Source organism: Aotus nancymaae, unplaced genomic scaffold (genome assembly GCF_030222135.1).
Source record: "Aotus nancymaae isolate 86718 unplaced genomic scaffold, 86718_ANA_hifiasm-v0.15.2.pri h1tg000057l, whole genome shotgun sequence".
Classification (NCBI taxonomy): domain Eukaryota; kingdom Metazoa; phylum Chordata; class Mammalia; order Primates; family Aotidae; genus Aotus; species Aotus nancymaae.
This window is the reverse complement of record NW_026988471.1, coordinates 35547761-35565195: the sequence shown is the minus strand read 5'-3', so window position 1 is coordinate 35565195 and position 17435 is coordinate 35547761. Positions and strand designations below refer to the sequence as shown.

At 39.7% G+C, this 17435-nt stretch overlaps 1 protein-coding gene across 4 annotated transcripts in view; it reads right to left on the bottom strand.

Moving 5' to 3' along the window:
- Window positions 1-17435, bottom strand: part of VIT (vitrin) — a 123576-nt gene that overhangs the window by 83847 nt on the left and 22294 nt on the right. For 3 of the 4 annotated variants that reach the window (XM_021674417.2, XM_064363995.1, XM_064363997.1), the window contains exon 3: window positions 2210-2275. The exons of the other annotated variant lie outside the window; for it this stretch is intronic. In XM_021674417.2, the coding sequence (XP_021530092.2) occupies window positions 2210-2275 (66 nt within the window). The remainder of the gene's footprint in view (window positions 1-2209; window positions 2276-17435) is intronic. 4 annotated transcript variants of the gene reach the window in all.

Below are 17435 nucleotides of genomic sequence, written 5' to 3'. Positions count from 1 at the left end.
TGCTGGGAATCTCTTGATCCATGAGGAACAAAAATTCATCTGAAAGTGTGGCATCCTCTCGTTCTCTGCACTTTCACTGGGAGCTACAATCCCGAGCTGCTAGCGATCAGCCATCTTGGATCTCTCCTATGTGGCTGATTTCAAGGCACCTAAATTTAATGCCTATAAAGAAAGTTTCAGTTTTGGAGAGCACAGAACATTGACTATATCTAAAGCCTTTTTTTATGGTTCTTTATAAACACACTTTAACTTAAGCCTTCATCAAGCCTACAAATTTGAATAAAGATATACAGTGCGCTTATTTATTTGAGTGTGAGTTTTCCATCTGTGTCTTTTCTGTGAGTTATTTACCAATGTCCATTCTCTCTTTTTTCCTAGTAATAATACCCCTTACTTTTAGCAACGGATGTGGATGTTTAAAATCAAGACATTTCCCACTCTCCCTTACTGCTGGCCAATAGTACTTAAAGAGAGGGGTTATATTGAATTTTTTGGATGTACTTTTAAAGGGAGCTATTGAGAGCAGTATTTGGAGAGCTATTTGGAGGTAGCCAAATGCCTAGGCAGATACGGACAGGTCCCTGGTGAAACCCAGTCTCCAAGCTGAAGACAGTTAAAAGCCTGAAAGCCAAGCTACAAGTTAAATCCTCAGACTGGATTGAGAACCTGTCTTCCTGTTTGGTGTGCTTTCCTCTGATGGATCCCTACCCTTCACCTATTTTACATACACCTACCCTTTCCCTATTTGGTTTTCTACACTGTCCTGCCCACCTTTGAGTGGTATCTTAGTTTAATCTTTTTTGCATACTCACAAACCGATCAGCATCCACTCCTCATTCTGAGTCCATAAAAGTCCCCAGACCCAGTCATATGAGGGACTTTCACGCCTTCTGGTAGGGGAACCACCCCTCACATCCCCTCTCTGAGAGCTGTTCTCTCACTCAATAAAATTCGTCTCAGCCCTCCTCACCCTTCAATGTCCAGCTTATCCTCATTCTTCCTGGGTATGGTACAAGAGCTCAGGAGCCGCTGAACACAGGTACAAGCCATAACACTGATGGGCTGGGGCATGCCAGTGTGGCCAAGCAAGGCCCAGGTGAGGCATCACCCACTGGCTAGGGGGTCCCTGGCTTGCAAAGTGACTGAGAAGAAAAAGCCTGCATCACTATTATGTGCCCTTCTTCATTCCTTACTACTGACTGGAATGTGTACATGATAAATGGAGCTTGAGCAGCCATTGTGGGCAATGAATTGGCAGAATTAGAAGACAGAAGTCTGGGTCCCTGGAGACTAGAATTTCCATAAAAGCTAAGACCCGGAGAGAGAAGGAAACTGCAGTCTTAAGTAAGCATCTATTATTTCAGATTTTCTTTTCTTTCTTTTTTCTTTTTCTGAGACACAGTCTCACTCTGTGGCTCAGGCTGGAGTTCAGTGGTATGATCTGGGCTTACTGGAAGCTTTGTCTACCAGGTTCAAGTGATTCTCATGCTTCAGCCTCTTTAGTAGCTGGGATTATAGGCACACACCACCATGCCCAGGTAATTTTTGAATTTTTAATAGAGACAGGGTTTCCCTATGTTGGTAAGGTTGGTCTCGAACTCCTGATTTTGAGTGATCTGCCTGCCTCGGCTTCTCAAAGTGCTGGGATTACAGGAGTGAACCAATGCCCCTGGCCTTATTCCAGATTTTCTGTCATCTAATTTTAACTGATACTCCACTCAAAAATGAAATTTTTTTTTTCTCCTTCCATTGATGGAGTGTAAAATCACATGGGCTTTTTTGTGAGATTCGCCTTCTGATCCCAGGGCCTGTTGGTAGGTGGGTAGGTTTGCTAGACCTTTGAATTAGCCAAACTACATTTTCTGGTATGGGAAACTGAGACAGCATTTTAGTGTCAGGGCTAGCTTATTCTACTTAGTCATAGAGACTTGGGTTTGCCTGGTCTTTGTATGTGCATTTTGAGTTTTTCTAGTGCAGGGGAACTACATATCTTTTACCCTAAAGTCAGGACTCCTGTCTCAAATGCTTTTTGGAATGTGGTCAGGATAAGACACTTATCACTAATAAGTATCACTAATTAGTCTAAGTGGAAATAATTGAGATAGAGACAAAAACCAAACCAAAACAAAAATTATGTAAAACAAGTATAATAACCCTCCATGTGGGAGAAACAAGCCTTATGCCAGCAAGGAATTGTGATTTTACTTACTGAACTTGGGCCTTTTAATCTTCTTTGCTGTTTCTTTGTTTGAATGTACTCCAGTCACCAGCAAAACTACATAAAGAAAATTTTTAAGAATTTAATCAATATTATTTTACCTAAACGCTTTCTCTTTTGAATCATACTTGCTTTGATCATCCATAAAGTATTCTCATTGGCAGAACTCATTTTCCCTCCTACAGTCATGCATCATTTAATGATGGGGCTATGCTCTGAAAAATGTGTCATTAGGCAATTTATTTATTTATTTTTTGAGACAGAGTCTTGCTCTGTCTCCAGGCTGGAGTGCAGTGGCGTGATCTCGACTCACTACAACCTCTGCCTCCTGGGTTCAAGCAATTCTGCCTCAGCCTCCCAAGGAGCTGGGATTATAGACATGTGCCACCATGCCCGGCTAATTTTTGTATTTTTAGTAGATACGGGGTGTCACCATCTTGACCAGGATAGTCTCGCTCTCTTGACCACGTGATCTGCCCACCTCGGCATCCCAAAGTGCTGGGATTACAGGCATGAGTCACCACGCCCGGCCTAAGCCACCGTACCCAGCCAGGCGATTTCACCTTTGTGCTGATACTGTAAAGTGTACTTACACAAACCTAGATGGTGTGACCTACTACACACCTAGGCTATATGGTATGGTCTATTGCCTCTTAGGTAAAAAATCTGTACAACATGTTACTGTACTGAGTACTGTAAACAATTGTTAACAACTGATAAGTATTTAGGTATCTAAACATAGAAAAGGTACAGTAAAAATACAGTATAAAAGATAAAAAGTGGTACACCTGTAGAGGGCACTTAGCACCAATGGAGTTTGCAGGACTGGAAGTTGTTCTGGGTGAGTCAGTGAGGGAGTGGTGAGTGCATGTGAAGGCCTAGGACATTACTATACACTGCTGTAGATTTTATAACCACTGTAGACCTCAGCTACACTAAATTTATTATATATATTTATACACACACACATACATACATACATACATACATATATATATATACACATGTATGTGTATATATGTATATTTAGACGGAGTCTCACTCTGTTACCAGGCTGGAGTGTAGTGGCATAATCTTGTCTCACTGCAACCTCTGTCTCCTGGGTTCAAACGATTCTCCTGCCTCAGCCTCCCTAGGAGCTGGGACTATAGGCACATGCCACCATGCCCAGCTAATTTTTGTATTTTTAGTAGAGATGGGATTTCACCATGTTGGCCAGGATGGTCTCAATTTTTTCTTTAATATAATATTAGCATTAGCTTACTATGTCTTTTTCACCTTAGAAACTTTTAAATTTTTTAACATCTTGACTCTTTTGTAATAAGAGTCACTTAGCTTAAAACACAAACACATTTTACAGCTGTACAAAAATATTCTTCCCTTATATCCTTATTCCATAAGCTTTTTTTATTTTTGAGATTTTAAAATTTTTTACTTTTAAAATCTTTTGGTTAAATGTTATGGTTAACTTTTTTTTTTTTGTAAGTAAAAGGAGTATACTCTAAAATAATGATAAAAGTATAGACTAGAACAGACAGACCAGGCATGGTGGTTCATGCCTGTAATCCCAGCACTTTGGGAGGCCAAGGGGGGCAGATCACCTGAGGTTGAGAGTTCGAGACCAACCTGATCAACATGGAGAAAACACATCTCTACTAAAAATACAAACATTGGCTGAGTGCAATGGTTCATGCCTGTAATCCTAGCTACTTGGGAGGCTGAGGCAGGAGAATCGCTTGAACCTGGAAGGCAGAGGTTGCAGTGAGCCAAGATCATGCCACTGCACTCCAGCCTGGGCAACAAGAATGAGACTCCGTCTCAAAAAAAAAAAAAAAAAAAAAAAAACCTCAGAAGAGAGCCTGTCTGGGAAAGAAAGGGAATGAGAAAGGGGCTGGGGAGAAGACGGAGAGACTTATCACAAGGTCTGAGAAGTGACCTGAGTATCCCCTGGTATCCCTGGTTCTGTGTCCCATCGAGGCAACTGCAGATAGTTAAGCTTCCTCCTTAGGAACAGGAGCAGAACCTCTGATAGCATTTAGACACTGCTCTCCTTCAAAATAGGTGAAGAAGGGAGAATTCTCCATCCTTTCTAGTTTAAAGTCTGGTTCCTTTTCAAGCACATAAGATGAAATAGAGCATTCTCAGACCTTATCCTGAGCCTCTCCTTCTCCCCACCCCCTTTCTTCTTGCCTTTCTTTCCCAAACGCCCTCTCTTCTGAGGCTTTTTATATATTCCCTTCATTCATGAACTAAGACACTAGCTAACCTGTGCCAATGATGTGGCCATTGAATTATCTCCAATTTTGACTATTAGCAATAGTTGAGGCCTGAGTAATTGACATACCATGTCCTGCGAGAACAGAAACATGAAAGAGAACTTGAGTGAGAACCAGAGGTCTAGCCAGGCCAAATGAAGGCAGACATTTTTTAGGTGTATTTACTTCTGGGGTTTGAGTGGGTGTGAGTGTCCCGGAGGTCTAATTTTTATAGTAGCTTCTTGTCAATTAACTCTGTGCAAAGACCACGTTTTTACTTAATGCTCAAAAATAAATATCTATGATCCTATAATATTTTTAAAAATAAGTACTAAATACATACATAGAAAATTGAGCAAGGGGAGGGAGTAAGTGAAATAATAAATTTGGGCATCAATTTTTGTGGAAAACTGAAAACTGTTCTTGGCCTCTGTGCCTGAGGCAAGTGGTTTATAAGTCTGGGTATCATTAGGACTATAAATATTTTAGTAAGACCATCCCATCATTTGCTTTTGGTTGCCCAAGACCTTTTAGAGTGAAAACATGCATAGCTGGGTGCAGTTGAACAGCAGTAGTTAATAAAGTCATTGTCTTTGATGGGACACCCTGCAGGACCTCCCCTCAGCTTATGTGCTTATAATTAAAGCTTCTCAGAAACCATTCCTCCAGGGGATGGCTGGTCAGTAGGGCCTGCAAATGTGCTTGTGACCCTGAGCAAGTCTTCATTCCTCATCAGCAATCCCCCTCTTGCTACATTGGAAATGGTAAATTGCATGTTGAAGTTGGGTGAGAGAAGAATCAGTCTTGTGTTCATTTTCCTAGGATGCCTAGCAGAGCACCAGGATAGATGGCTGATGCTCACTTCAAAGTGCAAAGCCGTAAGTGGGTCTGAGAGCCAGGCCCTGTTATGAGAGTAGTGAATTATCTGGCAATGGAGGCCATGGGTGTCAAGAAAACTTGAAGAGTTAAGTCTGGAACCCCAAATTCCAAGACAATCATGATTTCCCAACTCTGCAGCAATGCTTCTCAATCCTTAAAAATCCAGTGTTCCAGTTTTGAATAATATAAACAATTCTTTCTTTGTTTTCTTTTTCTTTCTTTCTTTCTTTTCTTTTCTTTCTTCTTTCCTCTCTCTCTTTCTTTCTCTTTCTTTCCCACCTCTTCCTTCCTCTTTGTCTCACTCACTTTCTCCTTTCTTTCTTTTCTTTCATCCTTTCTCTTCTCACTTTCTCCTTCCTTTCCTTTCCTCCCTCCCTCCCTTCCTCTCTCTCTCTCTCTCTCTCTCTTCTCTTTCTTTCATCTTGCTCTGTTGCTAGAATGCAGTGCTGTGATCACAGCCCACTGCTAACTTGAACTCCTGGGCTCAAGTGATCCTCCTGCCTCAACCTCCCAAATAGTTGGGCTTACAGACACGTGTGCCACCATGCCTGGCTAGTTATTTATGTTTTCTAGAGATAGGGCCTTGCTATGTTGCCCAGGCTGTCTTTTCTTTCTTTAGTAGTGCTTGAAATGTTAAAGCATGTTAAATACTAAAATTACTTTTTTAGGAAAAAAATTTCTCCCTCTTCACTCTCTCCCTCTCCAGTGTGACAATCAGGACAGTTAAAATATTGATTTTAAAAATTGGTTGTATAGATAATTTATAGAGAAAATATGAATGAATAAGTGTGAACCTATGTTTAATCTTATCAATGTTAAAAATGCAAGCTAAAGCAAAATGAGGGAATGTTTTCCCATATCATGCTAGTAAATATGAAACATAAAATTATATTTAATCCTGGCAGGGATTTGAGATTAGGGCTTCCCTGAACACTGTTGGTGAAGTATAAGCAGGCAGGGCCATTCTGGAAAGCAATTTGGTAATACATTTCAAGAGCCTTAAAAACTTTCATATTCTTCGACCTAGAAAACAAACCCCTAGGAATATATCCCAAGTTATAATCAGAAGTATAGGCAAAGATTTATGTAAAAAAATGTTCATTATGGCATTATTTCGAATGGATCTGGAAATAATCAAATGTTGAAAATGTGCCAGCAATAGGAAATCCTAAACATTTATTACAAATGATGTGTAGTAGAATATTAAATTGCCTGTGAAGTATTCAGCTCTGACCTTAAGACTGGTTCTGACAAGGTTAAAATATATGCAGATAAATAACTGGAACAGATATACTAAAATGATAATAATGGAGGAATTATTATTGTTATTATTATTTTTTTTTTGAGATGGAGTTTCGCTCTCGTTACCCAGGCTGGAGTGCAATGGTGCGATCTCGGCTCACCGCAACCTCCGCCTCCTGGGTTGAGGCAATTCTCCTGCCTCAGCCTCCTGAGTAGCTGGGATTACAGGCACGCGCCACCATGCCCAGCTAATTTTTTTGTATTAGTAGAGACGGGTTTCACAGTGTTGACCAGGATGGTCTCGATCTCTCGACCTCGTGATCCACCCGCCTCGGCCTTCCAAAGTGCTGGGATTATAGGCTTGAGCCACCGCGCCCGGCCAATGGAGGAATTATTATTTATCTTTTATGTTTTCTGTATTTTCCCCTTTTACATTTGTATTTATATATTTATAAAATATGTATTTTATATAGACCTTATTTATATAATTAGAATCATCTATAAATGAGAGATAATATAATTATAAAAAGTTATTTTTTAATCTGATCATATTGAAATCATATAGATTTATAATAATGAAAACTCCTTTTTAAAATTACTGGCATGATTAATTTGTGCTCATGTTTCCCAGTTTTCCTGTCAGTAATGAATTATAATCAGAATCGATGTATGTTCAAGAAAAGACACGAAGTACCAGAACATCTAATCAATGATGAAATCAGTAGATACTTACTGAATACTTATGGACCTAGAACTTTTATAGGCATGCCTCATTCTAGCTCATAAACTTCCTGTTAGATCTTTTTGGAGGCTCTCTATTTGCTAACATAGGTAGTATCCACAATGCCTTCTTGAAAATCGATTTATAAAGCAGATCATTTAAACATAGTTCAGATTTCCCTGATGCTTTAATTTAGCATTATGTACTCAACAAAACATTTAGCATCAAATAAATCAGAGCTTTATAGCAAGGCCATGATAGCTTATTCTCTACAATCATGTAAATCATAAAATCGTGCTTCAAATCACAGAATATTTGAAGTTGGGAGGATCTTTGGAGGTCATCCTTTATTTTATAGAAAGGAAACTAGGGCCTGGAGTGAACTCCTTGGCTAATGCTGCAGTCATCTGGGGGAAGAAGTTGGAACCAGAATGTGAGTTTGCTGGCTACAGTGTTGGCTTCTTTACTCCACTTGGTCCCTGCCAGTACACACGTGGATTATAAACAGTACTCCGATGACAATGAGCAGTATAAAAGTCTGCTCTATCATACATTGAAACATATCTAAAACAAACATACTACCTCTTAAATATATTAACTAAGCACTTAGTTGTCGTTGATTTAGAGAGCTTTTGGAGGATCCTTAAATGGCTCCAATACCTTAAAAATCCAGCATCCTTAAGGACAATTATTTGTTTAGAAATATTTATTGAGTGCCTATGATATGTGGTGAGCACTAGAGATACAACAATGGGCATGACACAGCTCCAGCTCTCAGTGAGTTTATAGATTTTGGAGAGCCAGAATAATCACAAGGCCAATATCTTGCAGCTATGGTGAGAATAAACACAAGACACCAAGGAAACGTATAGGAAGATGGCCCAACCTAATAGGGGTGGAGGCAAGCTTCCTCGAGGAATAACGTGGCTTGTGGGAGGGCGTGTGGAGATGTCAGTTAGAGGAAGAGCATTCCAGGAAGGAACGGCATAGTCAAAGGCCTGTAGATGAGAAATGATGCATTCCCCAGGGAAATTAGAAGTTCAGGGCCGGAGTGGGGGCTATGGTGAGTGACAAGAGCAGGGAAAGAGAGCAAGAGCTGTATCAGGAAGGTCCCACAAGCAAGGCACTTCAAGAAACTTGAGCTTCATCCTAAAGGCAAAAGGAAAACACTTGAGTTTGCATAGCGAGCAACAGAGTGGGGTCAGAGGTGGGCTTTAAGAGATTATTAGGGGTATGGTAGAAAATGAGGTAAATGGGTAAGGATTTGGGGCAAGGAGGCCATCACAGCACCCAGAGGAGGAACTGAAGGACTTAAGGAAATGGCCCTGGGATGGAGACACATGAGCAGAAGAGAGAGATGGCAGGGAGGCAGACATGCGAGGACCTAGAGAGGGGACTATATGAACACGTGCCTCCTTGTTTTCCATTAATAGAGTGATTTATTATTCCCCCAACTTCATTAAGGTAAAATTGACAAATAAAATTGTCTATATTTATGATGTTTTGATATATGTGTACATTGTAAAATGATTAAATCAAGCTAATTAACATATCCGTCACTTCACATACTTGATAATTTTTATGTGTGTGGTGAGTACATTTTAACTCTAGTCTCTTAGCAAATTACAAGTAAACAATGCAATTTTATAAGCTGTAGTCACTGTGCTGTACATTAGATCACAGAACACATTCATCTTGTAACTGAAAGTTTGTACCCTTGACCAGCATCTCCCTATATTTCCCTGGTTCCCCAGCCCCTGGCAACCATTGTTCTACTTTCTGCTTCCATAAGTTTGGCTTTTGTAGATTTGATACAGGATATAAATGAGATCATGCTGTATTTGTCTTTCTGTGCCTGGTTTGTTTCACTTAATATGACATCCTCTGGTACATTTATGTTGTAAGTGACGGATTTCTTTTTTTTGAGGCAGAATAATATTCCATTGTATATGTATGCCACATTTTCTTCATTCATTCATTGATAGACACTCAGGTTGATTCCATATTTTGGCTATTGTGAATAATGCTGCATTGAGCATGGGGGTAAGGATATCACTTCAATAGTGATTTCATTTCCTTTGGATATATACTGAGATGTGGGATTGCTGGATGATATGATAATTCTTATTTTTATGTTTTAGAGGAATCTCATTGTTTTCCATGTGGCTTTATTAATTTACATTCCCACTAACAATTTAGAAGGGCTCCCTTTCTTCCATATCCTTGCCAACAGTTATCTTTTGTTTTTTAATAACAGCCATTCTAACAGGTGTGAGGTAATATCTCATTGTGGCCTTAATTTGCATTTACCTGATGTTAGTGATGTTGAACATTTTTTCATATACCTTTTGACCATTTGTATGTCTCCTTTGGGAAATGTCTGTTCGCATCCTTTGCTCATTTAAAAAACTGGGGTATTTGTTTTCTTGCTATTGAGTTGTTAGAGTTCCTTACATTTTGGATATTAACCCCTTATCAAATATATACTTTACAATGAACTTTCTGAAGCCCAGAAGCTTTTTGTGTAATCCCATTTGTCTACCTTTGCTTTTGTTGCCTGTGCTTTTAGGGTTATATCCAAAAAATCATTGCCCAGACCAATGTCAAGAAGCTTTTTTCTTATGTTTTCTTCTAGTAGTTTTATAACTTCAGGTCTTACATTTAAGTCTTTAGCCAATTTTGAATTATTTTTCATATGCAGTGTTAGTTAAGGGCCCAATTACATTCTTATGCATATGGATATACTATTTTCTCAATTCCACTTATTGAAGAGACAGTTCTTTCTCCATTGTGTGTTCTTGTTACCTTTGTTAAAAATCAATTGACCATAAATGTGTGGGTTTATTTCTGGGATCTTTATTTTATTCCCTGGGTTTGTATGTCTGTTTTTACACTAGTACCATGCTGTTTTAATTACTATAGCTTAGTAGTATATTTGGAAGTTTGGTATTTGATGTTCCACCTTTGTTCTTTTTGCGCAGGATTGCTTCGGCCTTTTGGAATATTTTATGTTTCCATATGAATTTAGAATTCTTGTTCCAAATTTCTGTGAAAAATGCCATTGGAATTTCAAATAGGGATTACATTGACGATTGCACTGAAAGCTCTATAGATTGCTTTGAATAGTATAGACATTTTAACAATATTAATTCTTCTAATCCATGAACATGGAATATCTTCCTTTATGTACATCTTCAATTTTCTGCATCTTTTGTGTGTGAGTGTGAGTCAGGGCCTCACTCTGTCACCCATGCTGGAGTGCAGTGGCATGATCATGGCTCACTGTAGCCTCAATCTCCCTGAGTTCAGGTGATCTTCCCACCTAAGACTCCTGAGTGGCTAGGAATACAGTCACATGCCACCACCCCTGGATAATTTATTTTTATTTTTTTTGTAGATATAGGGTTTCTTCATGCTTCACAAAGTGGCTTCAAACTCCTGGGCTCAAGTGATCTGCCCACTTCGGCCTTGCAAAGTGCTGGGATTATTGGTGTGAGCCACTGTGCCAGGCCTCATCTATGTTTTATAATTTTCAATGCACAGATCTTTGACCTCTATGGTTAAATTTATTCCTAAATAGTTTTTTTTGAGTCTAATGTAAATGAGATTGTTTCCTTGATTTCTTTTTCAGAAAATTCATCGTGAGTGTATAGAGGTGCTACTGACTTTTGCATGTTGATTTTTGTATTCTCTAACTTTACTGTATTCATTTATTAGTTCTAACAAGTTTTTGGTAGAGTCTTTAGTGCTTTCTGTATATAATATGTTATCTGCAGAGAAAATTTTACTTCTTTTTCAGTTTCAATATCTTTATTTCCTTTTCTTGCCTAATTGCTCTGGGTAGGACTTCCAGTACTATGTTGAACAGAAGTAGCAAGAGGGGGCATCCCTTGTTTGATTTCTGATCTTAGAGGAAAAGCTTTTAGTTTTTCACCATTGATTATGATATTAGCTGTGGCCTTGTCATACATGGCCTTTATTGTGTTGAGGTACAGGAGTCTCCTTTTTCTACTTTGATTTCTTGCAATCCAAATAAGTAACCCAGAAGGGCAAGGGCAGGTTGAGAAAGACAGGAGACAAAGGACAGCCAGATCTTTCTTTCTTGGTTCTGTGATGCTGGTAACATGACAGAGGGTGAAATGGCCTCAGAGTTTGTTTGTTGGTTTTATTTGTTTGACTAAACCCTATTCTTAACCTCTTGCCTCACCCTCAACCCATTCTTTTGTTAGAAACCTACTAACGTGGAAGGATCCAAGGTGGCCGAATAGGAACAGCTTCGGAATGCAGTTCCCAGCAAGAACAACACAGAGGGTGAGTGCCCACTGCATTTCCAAACAAATTTTCACTGCCCACACTCCAGGAGATTCCCGTGCCGAAAAGCACCACGAGTTTTCAGCACGGCGGTTTCAGCTGGTGCTGGGTTGGTGCACAGAAACTCACACAAATCTGGGCGGCCACTTCAATTGGTGCCTGGAATGCCTGGGAGACAGAGCCGCCCATTCAACTGAAAGGGAGGGGGCAGAGACAGGGAGCCAGGCAATCTGGCTCAGCGGGTATCACCCCCACAAAACAAGCAATCCGAAATGCTCTGGATTGAGAGTTTCGCAGCAAGCGCAGCTGGACCCAGGATGGTCCAGATCAGTGAGGGGAAGGGTGACCACCACTACCGAGGCAGTCCGCCACTACCCAGGCAGTTCACACAGCAGCTGGGCAGAGCCTGCGGCAGCTCAGCAACACCTCTTCTGGCAGACTGTTACTAGACTACTCAGTGCAGGGCAGGGCATCTATGAAAAAAGGCAGCAGCATGACAGGAACTTATAAATAAAGCTGACCTTCCTAGGAGAGCACACCTGGGAAAAGAGGTGGTTATGAGTTCCGCTGTAGCAGACTTAAAGGTACCTGCCCAGCAGCTCTGCATGAAACAGTGGAGCTCCCAGCACAGCACTTGAGCTCCCATAAGGGCCAGACTATCTCCTCAAGCAGCTCCCTGAACCCTGTATACCCAAAAGAGACACCTCATAAAGGAGAGCTCAGGCTGACATCTGGCAGGTACCCTTCTGGGATGAAGGTAACAGAAGAAGAAACCGGCAGCAACCCTTACTGTTCTGCAGCCTCCGTGGGTGATCCCAGGCAAGCAGGGTCTGGAGTGGACCTCCAGCAGTCCTACAGCAGAGGGTCCTGACTATTAGAAGGAAAACCAAGAAACAGAAAGAAATAACTTCATCATCAACAAAAAGGACATCCAATCAGAGACCCCATCTGAGTCACCAACTACAAAGACCACAGGTAGATTAAGCCACTAAGATGGGAAGAAACTAGAAAAAAAAAGGATGAAAACACCAAAAACCAGAATTCCTCTCCTCCCCCAAAGGATCACAACTCCTCACCACCTAGGGATCAAAAATGAATGGAGAATGAATCTGATGAATTGACAGAAACAGTGTTCAGAAGGTGGGTAATAACAAACTTCTCAGAGCTAAAAGAACATGTGCTAACCCAATGCAAAGAAACTAAGAACGTAGAAAAAAGGTCAGATGAGATGCTAACTAGAATAAAGAGCTTAGAGAAGAATATAAATGACTTGATGGAGCTGAAAAACACAGCATGAGAACTTCGCAAAACATACACAAGTTTCAATAGCCAAATCAACAAAGCACACAAAAGGATATTTGAAATTGAAGATCAACTCAATGAAGTAAAACAAGAAGGCAAGAATAGAGAAAAAAGAGTGAAAAGAAACAAAAAAAGCCTCCAAGAAATATGGGATTATGTGAAAAGACCTAATCTACGTTTGATAGGTGTACCTGAATGTTATGGAGAGAATGAATCCAAGCTGGAAAACACTCTTCAGGATATTATCCAGGAAAACTTCCCCAACCCAGCAAGCCAGGCCACCATTCAAGTCCAGGAAATACAGAGAACACCACAAAGATCCTCATCAAGAAGAGCAACCCCAAGGCACATAATGGTCAGATTTACCAGGGTTGAAATGAAGGAAAAAATGCTAAGGGCAGCCAGAGAGAAAGGTCGAATAACCCACAAAGGGAAGCCCATCAGACTCACAGCGGATCTCTCGGCAGAAACCCTACAAGCCAGAAGAGAGTGGGGACCAATATTCAACATCCTTAAAGAAAAGAACTTTCAACCTAGAATTTCATATCCACACAAATTAAGCTTCATAAGCGAAGGAGAAAGAAAATCCTTTATGGACAAGCAATTGCTGAGAGATTTTGTCACCACCAGGCCTGCCTTACAAGAGCTCCTGAAAGAAGCACTAAACAAGGAAAGGAACAACCAGTACCAGAGACTCCAAAAATGTACCAAATGGTAAAGACCATCAACACAATGACAAAAATGCGTTAACTAATGGGCAAAACATCCAGCTAGCATCAAAATGGCAGGATCAAATTCACACATAACAATATTAACCTTAAATGTAAATGGGCTAAATGCCCCAGTCAAAAGACACAGACTGGCAAATTGGATAAAAAGTCAAGACCTATTGGTGTGCTGTATTCAGGAAACCCATCTCATGTGCAAGGACACACATAGGCTCAAAATAAAGGGATGGAGGAAGATTTATCAAGACAATGGAGAGCAAAACAAAGCAGGAGTTGCAATCCTAATCTCTGATAAAATGGACTTTAAACCAACAAAGATCAAAAGAGACGAAGAAGGGCATTACATAATGGTAAAAGGATCAATGCATCAAGAAGAGCTAACGATCCTAAATATATATGCACCCAATACAGGAGCACCCAGGTACATAAAGCAAGTTCTTAATGACCTACAAAGAGACTTAGACTCCCACATAATAATAGTGGGAGACTTTAGCACTCCACTGTCAATATTAGACAGATCAATGAGACAGAAAATTAACAAGGATATCCAGGACTTGAACTCAGATCTGGACCAAGTGGACCTAATAGTCATCTACAGAAATCTCCACCCCAAATCCACAGAATATACATTCTTCTCAGCATCGCATTGCACCTACTCTAAAATTGACCACATAATTGGAAGTAAATCACTCCTCAGCAAATGCAAAAGAATGAAAATCATAAATAGTCTCTCAGACCACAGGAGAATCAAATTAGAACTCAGAATTTAGAAACTAACTCAGAACTGCACAGCTTCATGGAAACTAAACAACTGGCTCCTGAATGTCGATTGGATAAACAATGAAATGAAGGCAGAAATAAAGATGTTCTTTGAAACCTATGAGAACAAAGACACAATGTACCAGAATCTCTGGGACACATTTAAAGCAGTGTCTAGAGGGAAATTTATAGGAATAAATGCCCTTATGAGAAGAGAGGAAAGATCTAAAATCAATGCCCTATTGTCAAAATTGAAAGAGCTAGAGAACAATATCAAAAAAACACCAAAGCTAGCAGAAGACAAGAAATAACTAAGATCAGAGCAGAACTGAAGGAGATAGAGACACAAAAAACCCTTCAAAAAATCAATAAATCCAGGAGCTGGTTTTTTGAAAAGATCAACAAAATAGACTGCTAGCCAGATTAATAAAAAAGAAAAGGGAGAAGAATCAAATAGATGCAATAAAAAACGATAAAGGGGATATCACTACTGATTCTGCAGAAATACAAACTACAATCAGTGATTACTACAAACAACTCTATGCACATAAACCGGTAAACCTGGAAGAAATGGATAAGTTCCTGGACACTTGCACCTTCCCACGCCTAAACCAGGAAGAAGTTGAAACCTTGAATAGACCAATAACAAAGGCTGAAGTTGAGGCAGCAATTAATAGCCTACCAACCAAAAAAAAGTCCAGGTCCAGATGGGTTCACAGCTGAATTCTACCAGACATACAAAGAGGAGCTGGTACCATTTCTTCTGAAACTATTCCAAACAATCCAAAAAGAGGGAATCCTTCCCAAATCATTTTATGAGACCAACATCATCCTGATACCAAATCCTGGCAGAGACTCAACAGGAAAAGAAAATTTCAGGCCAATATCCATGATGAACAGAGATGCAAAAATCTTCAATAAAATACTGGCAAACCAATTGCAAGAGCACATCAAAAAGCTTATCCATCATGATCAAGTAGGCTTCATTCCAGGGATGCAAGGCTGGTTCAACATACACAAGTCTGTAAATGTAATCCACCACATAAATAGAACCAAAGACAAGAACCACATGATTATCTCAGTAGATGCAGAGAAGGCCTTTGACAAAATTCAACAGTGTTTTATACTAAAAACTCTTAATAAACTAGGTATCAAAGGAACATATCTCAAAACAATAAAAGCTATTTATGACAAAACTACAGCCAGTATCATACTGAATGGGCAAAAACTGAAAGCATTACTTTGAAATCCAGCATTAGACAAGGATGCCCTCTCTCACCACTCCTATTCAATATAGTATTGGAAGTTCTAGCCAGAGCAATTAGGCAAGAAAAAAGAAATGGTATCCAATTAGGAAAAGAGGAAGTCAAATTATCTCTATTTGCAGATGACATGATTGTATATTTAGAATACCCTATCATCTCAACCCAAAATCTCCTTAAAGTGATAAGAAACTTCAGCAAAGTCTCAGTATACAAAATCAATGTGCAGAAATCACAAGCATTTCTATACACAAATAACACACTAACAGAGAGCCAAATCATGAGCAAACTCCCATTCACAATTGCTACAAAGAGAATAAAATACCTAGGAATACAACTACAAGGGATGTAAAGGACCTCTTCAAGGAGAACTACAAACCACTGCTCAAGGAAATAACAGGGGACACAAACAGATGGAGAAACATTGCATGCTCATGGTTAGGAAGAAGCAATATTGTGAAAATGGCCATACCGCCCAAAGTAATTTATAGATTCAATGCTATACCCATTAAGCTACCAATGACCTTCTTCATAGAACTGGAAAAAACCACCTTAAACTTCCTATGGAACCAAAAGAGAGCCCACATAGCCAAGTCAATTCTAAGCAAAAAGAACAAAGCTGGAGACATCACGCTACCTGATTTCAAACTCTACTACAAGGCTACAGTAATCAAAACAGCATGGTATTGGTACCAAAACAGAGATATAGACCAATGGAACAGAACAGAGGCCCTGGAGGCAACGCCAAACATCTACAACCATCTGATCTTTGACAAACCTGACAAAAACAAGCAGTAGGGAAAGGATTCCCTGTTTAATAAATGGTGTTGGGAAAACTGGCCAGCACTGTGCAGAAACCAGAAACTGGACCCCTTCCTGACACCTTACACTAAAATTAACTCCAGATGGATTAAAGACTTAAACATAAGACCTAACACCATAAAAACCCTAGAAGAAAACCTAGGCAAAACCACTCGGGACATAAGCATAGGCAAGGACTCCATGACTGAAACACCAAAAGCATTAGCAACAAAAGTAAAAATAGACAAATGGGACATAATTAAACTCCAGAGCTTCTGTACAGCAAAAGAAACAATCATTAGAGTGAAATGGCAACCAACAGAATGGAAAAAAATTTTTGCAATCTACCCATCTGACAAAGGATTGATATCCAGAATCTACAAATAACTAAAACAGATTTACAAGAAAAAAAGAAACAAACCCATCCAAAAGTGGGCAAAGGATATGAACAGACACTTTTCAAAAGAAGACATATATGAGGCCAACAAACATATGAAAAAATGCTCATCGTTGCTGATTATTAGAGAAATGCAAATCAAAACCACATTGAGATACCACCTCATGCCAGTTAGAATGGCAATCATTAAAAAATCTGGAGACAACAGATGCAGGAGAGGATGTGGAGAAATAGGAACACTTTTACACTGTTGGTGGGAGTGTAAATTAGTTCAACCACTGTGGAAGGCAGTGTGGTGCTTCCTCAAGGACCTAGAAATAGAAATTCCATTGACCCAGAAATCCCATTACTGGGTATATACCCAAAGGATTATAAATCATTCTATTATAAATACACATGCACACATATGTTCATAGCGGCACAGTTTACAATAGTGAAGACCTGGAACCAACCCAAATGCCCATCGACAATGGACTGGACAAGGAAAATGTGGCACATATACACCATGGAATACTATGCAGCCATAAAAAATGATGAGTTTGTGTCCTTTGTAGGGACAT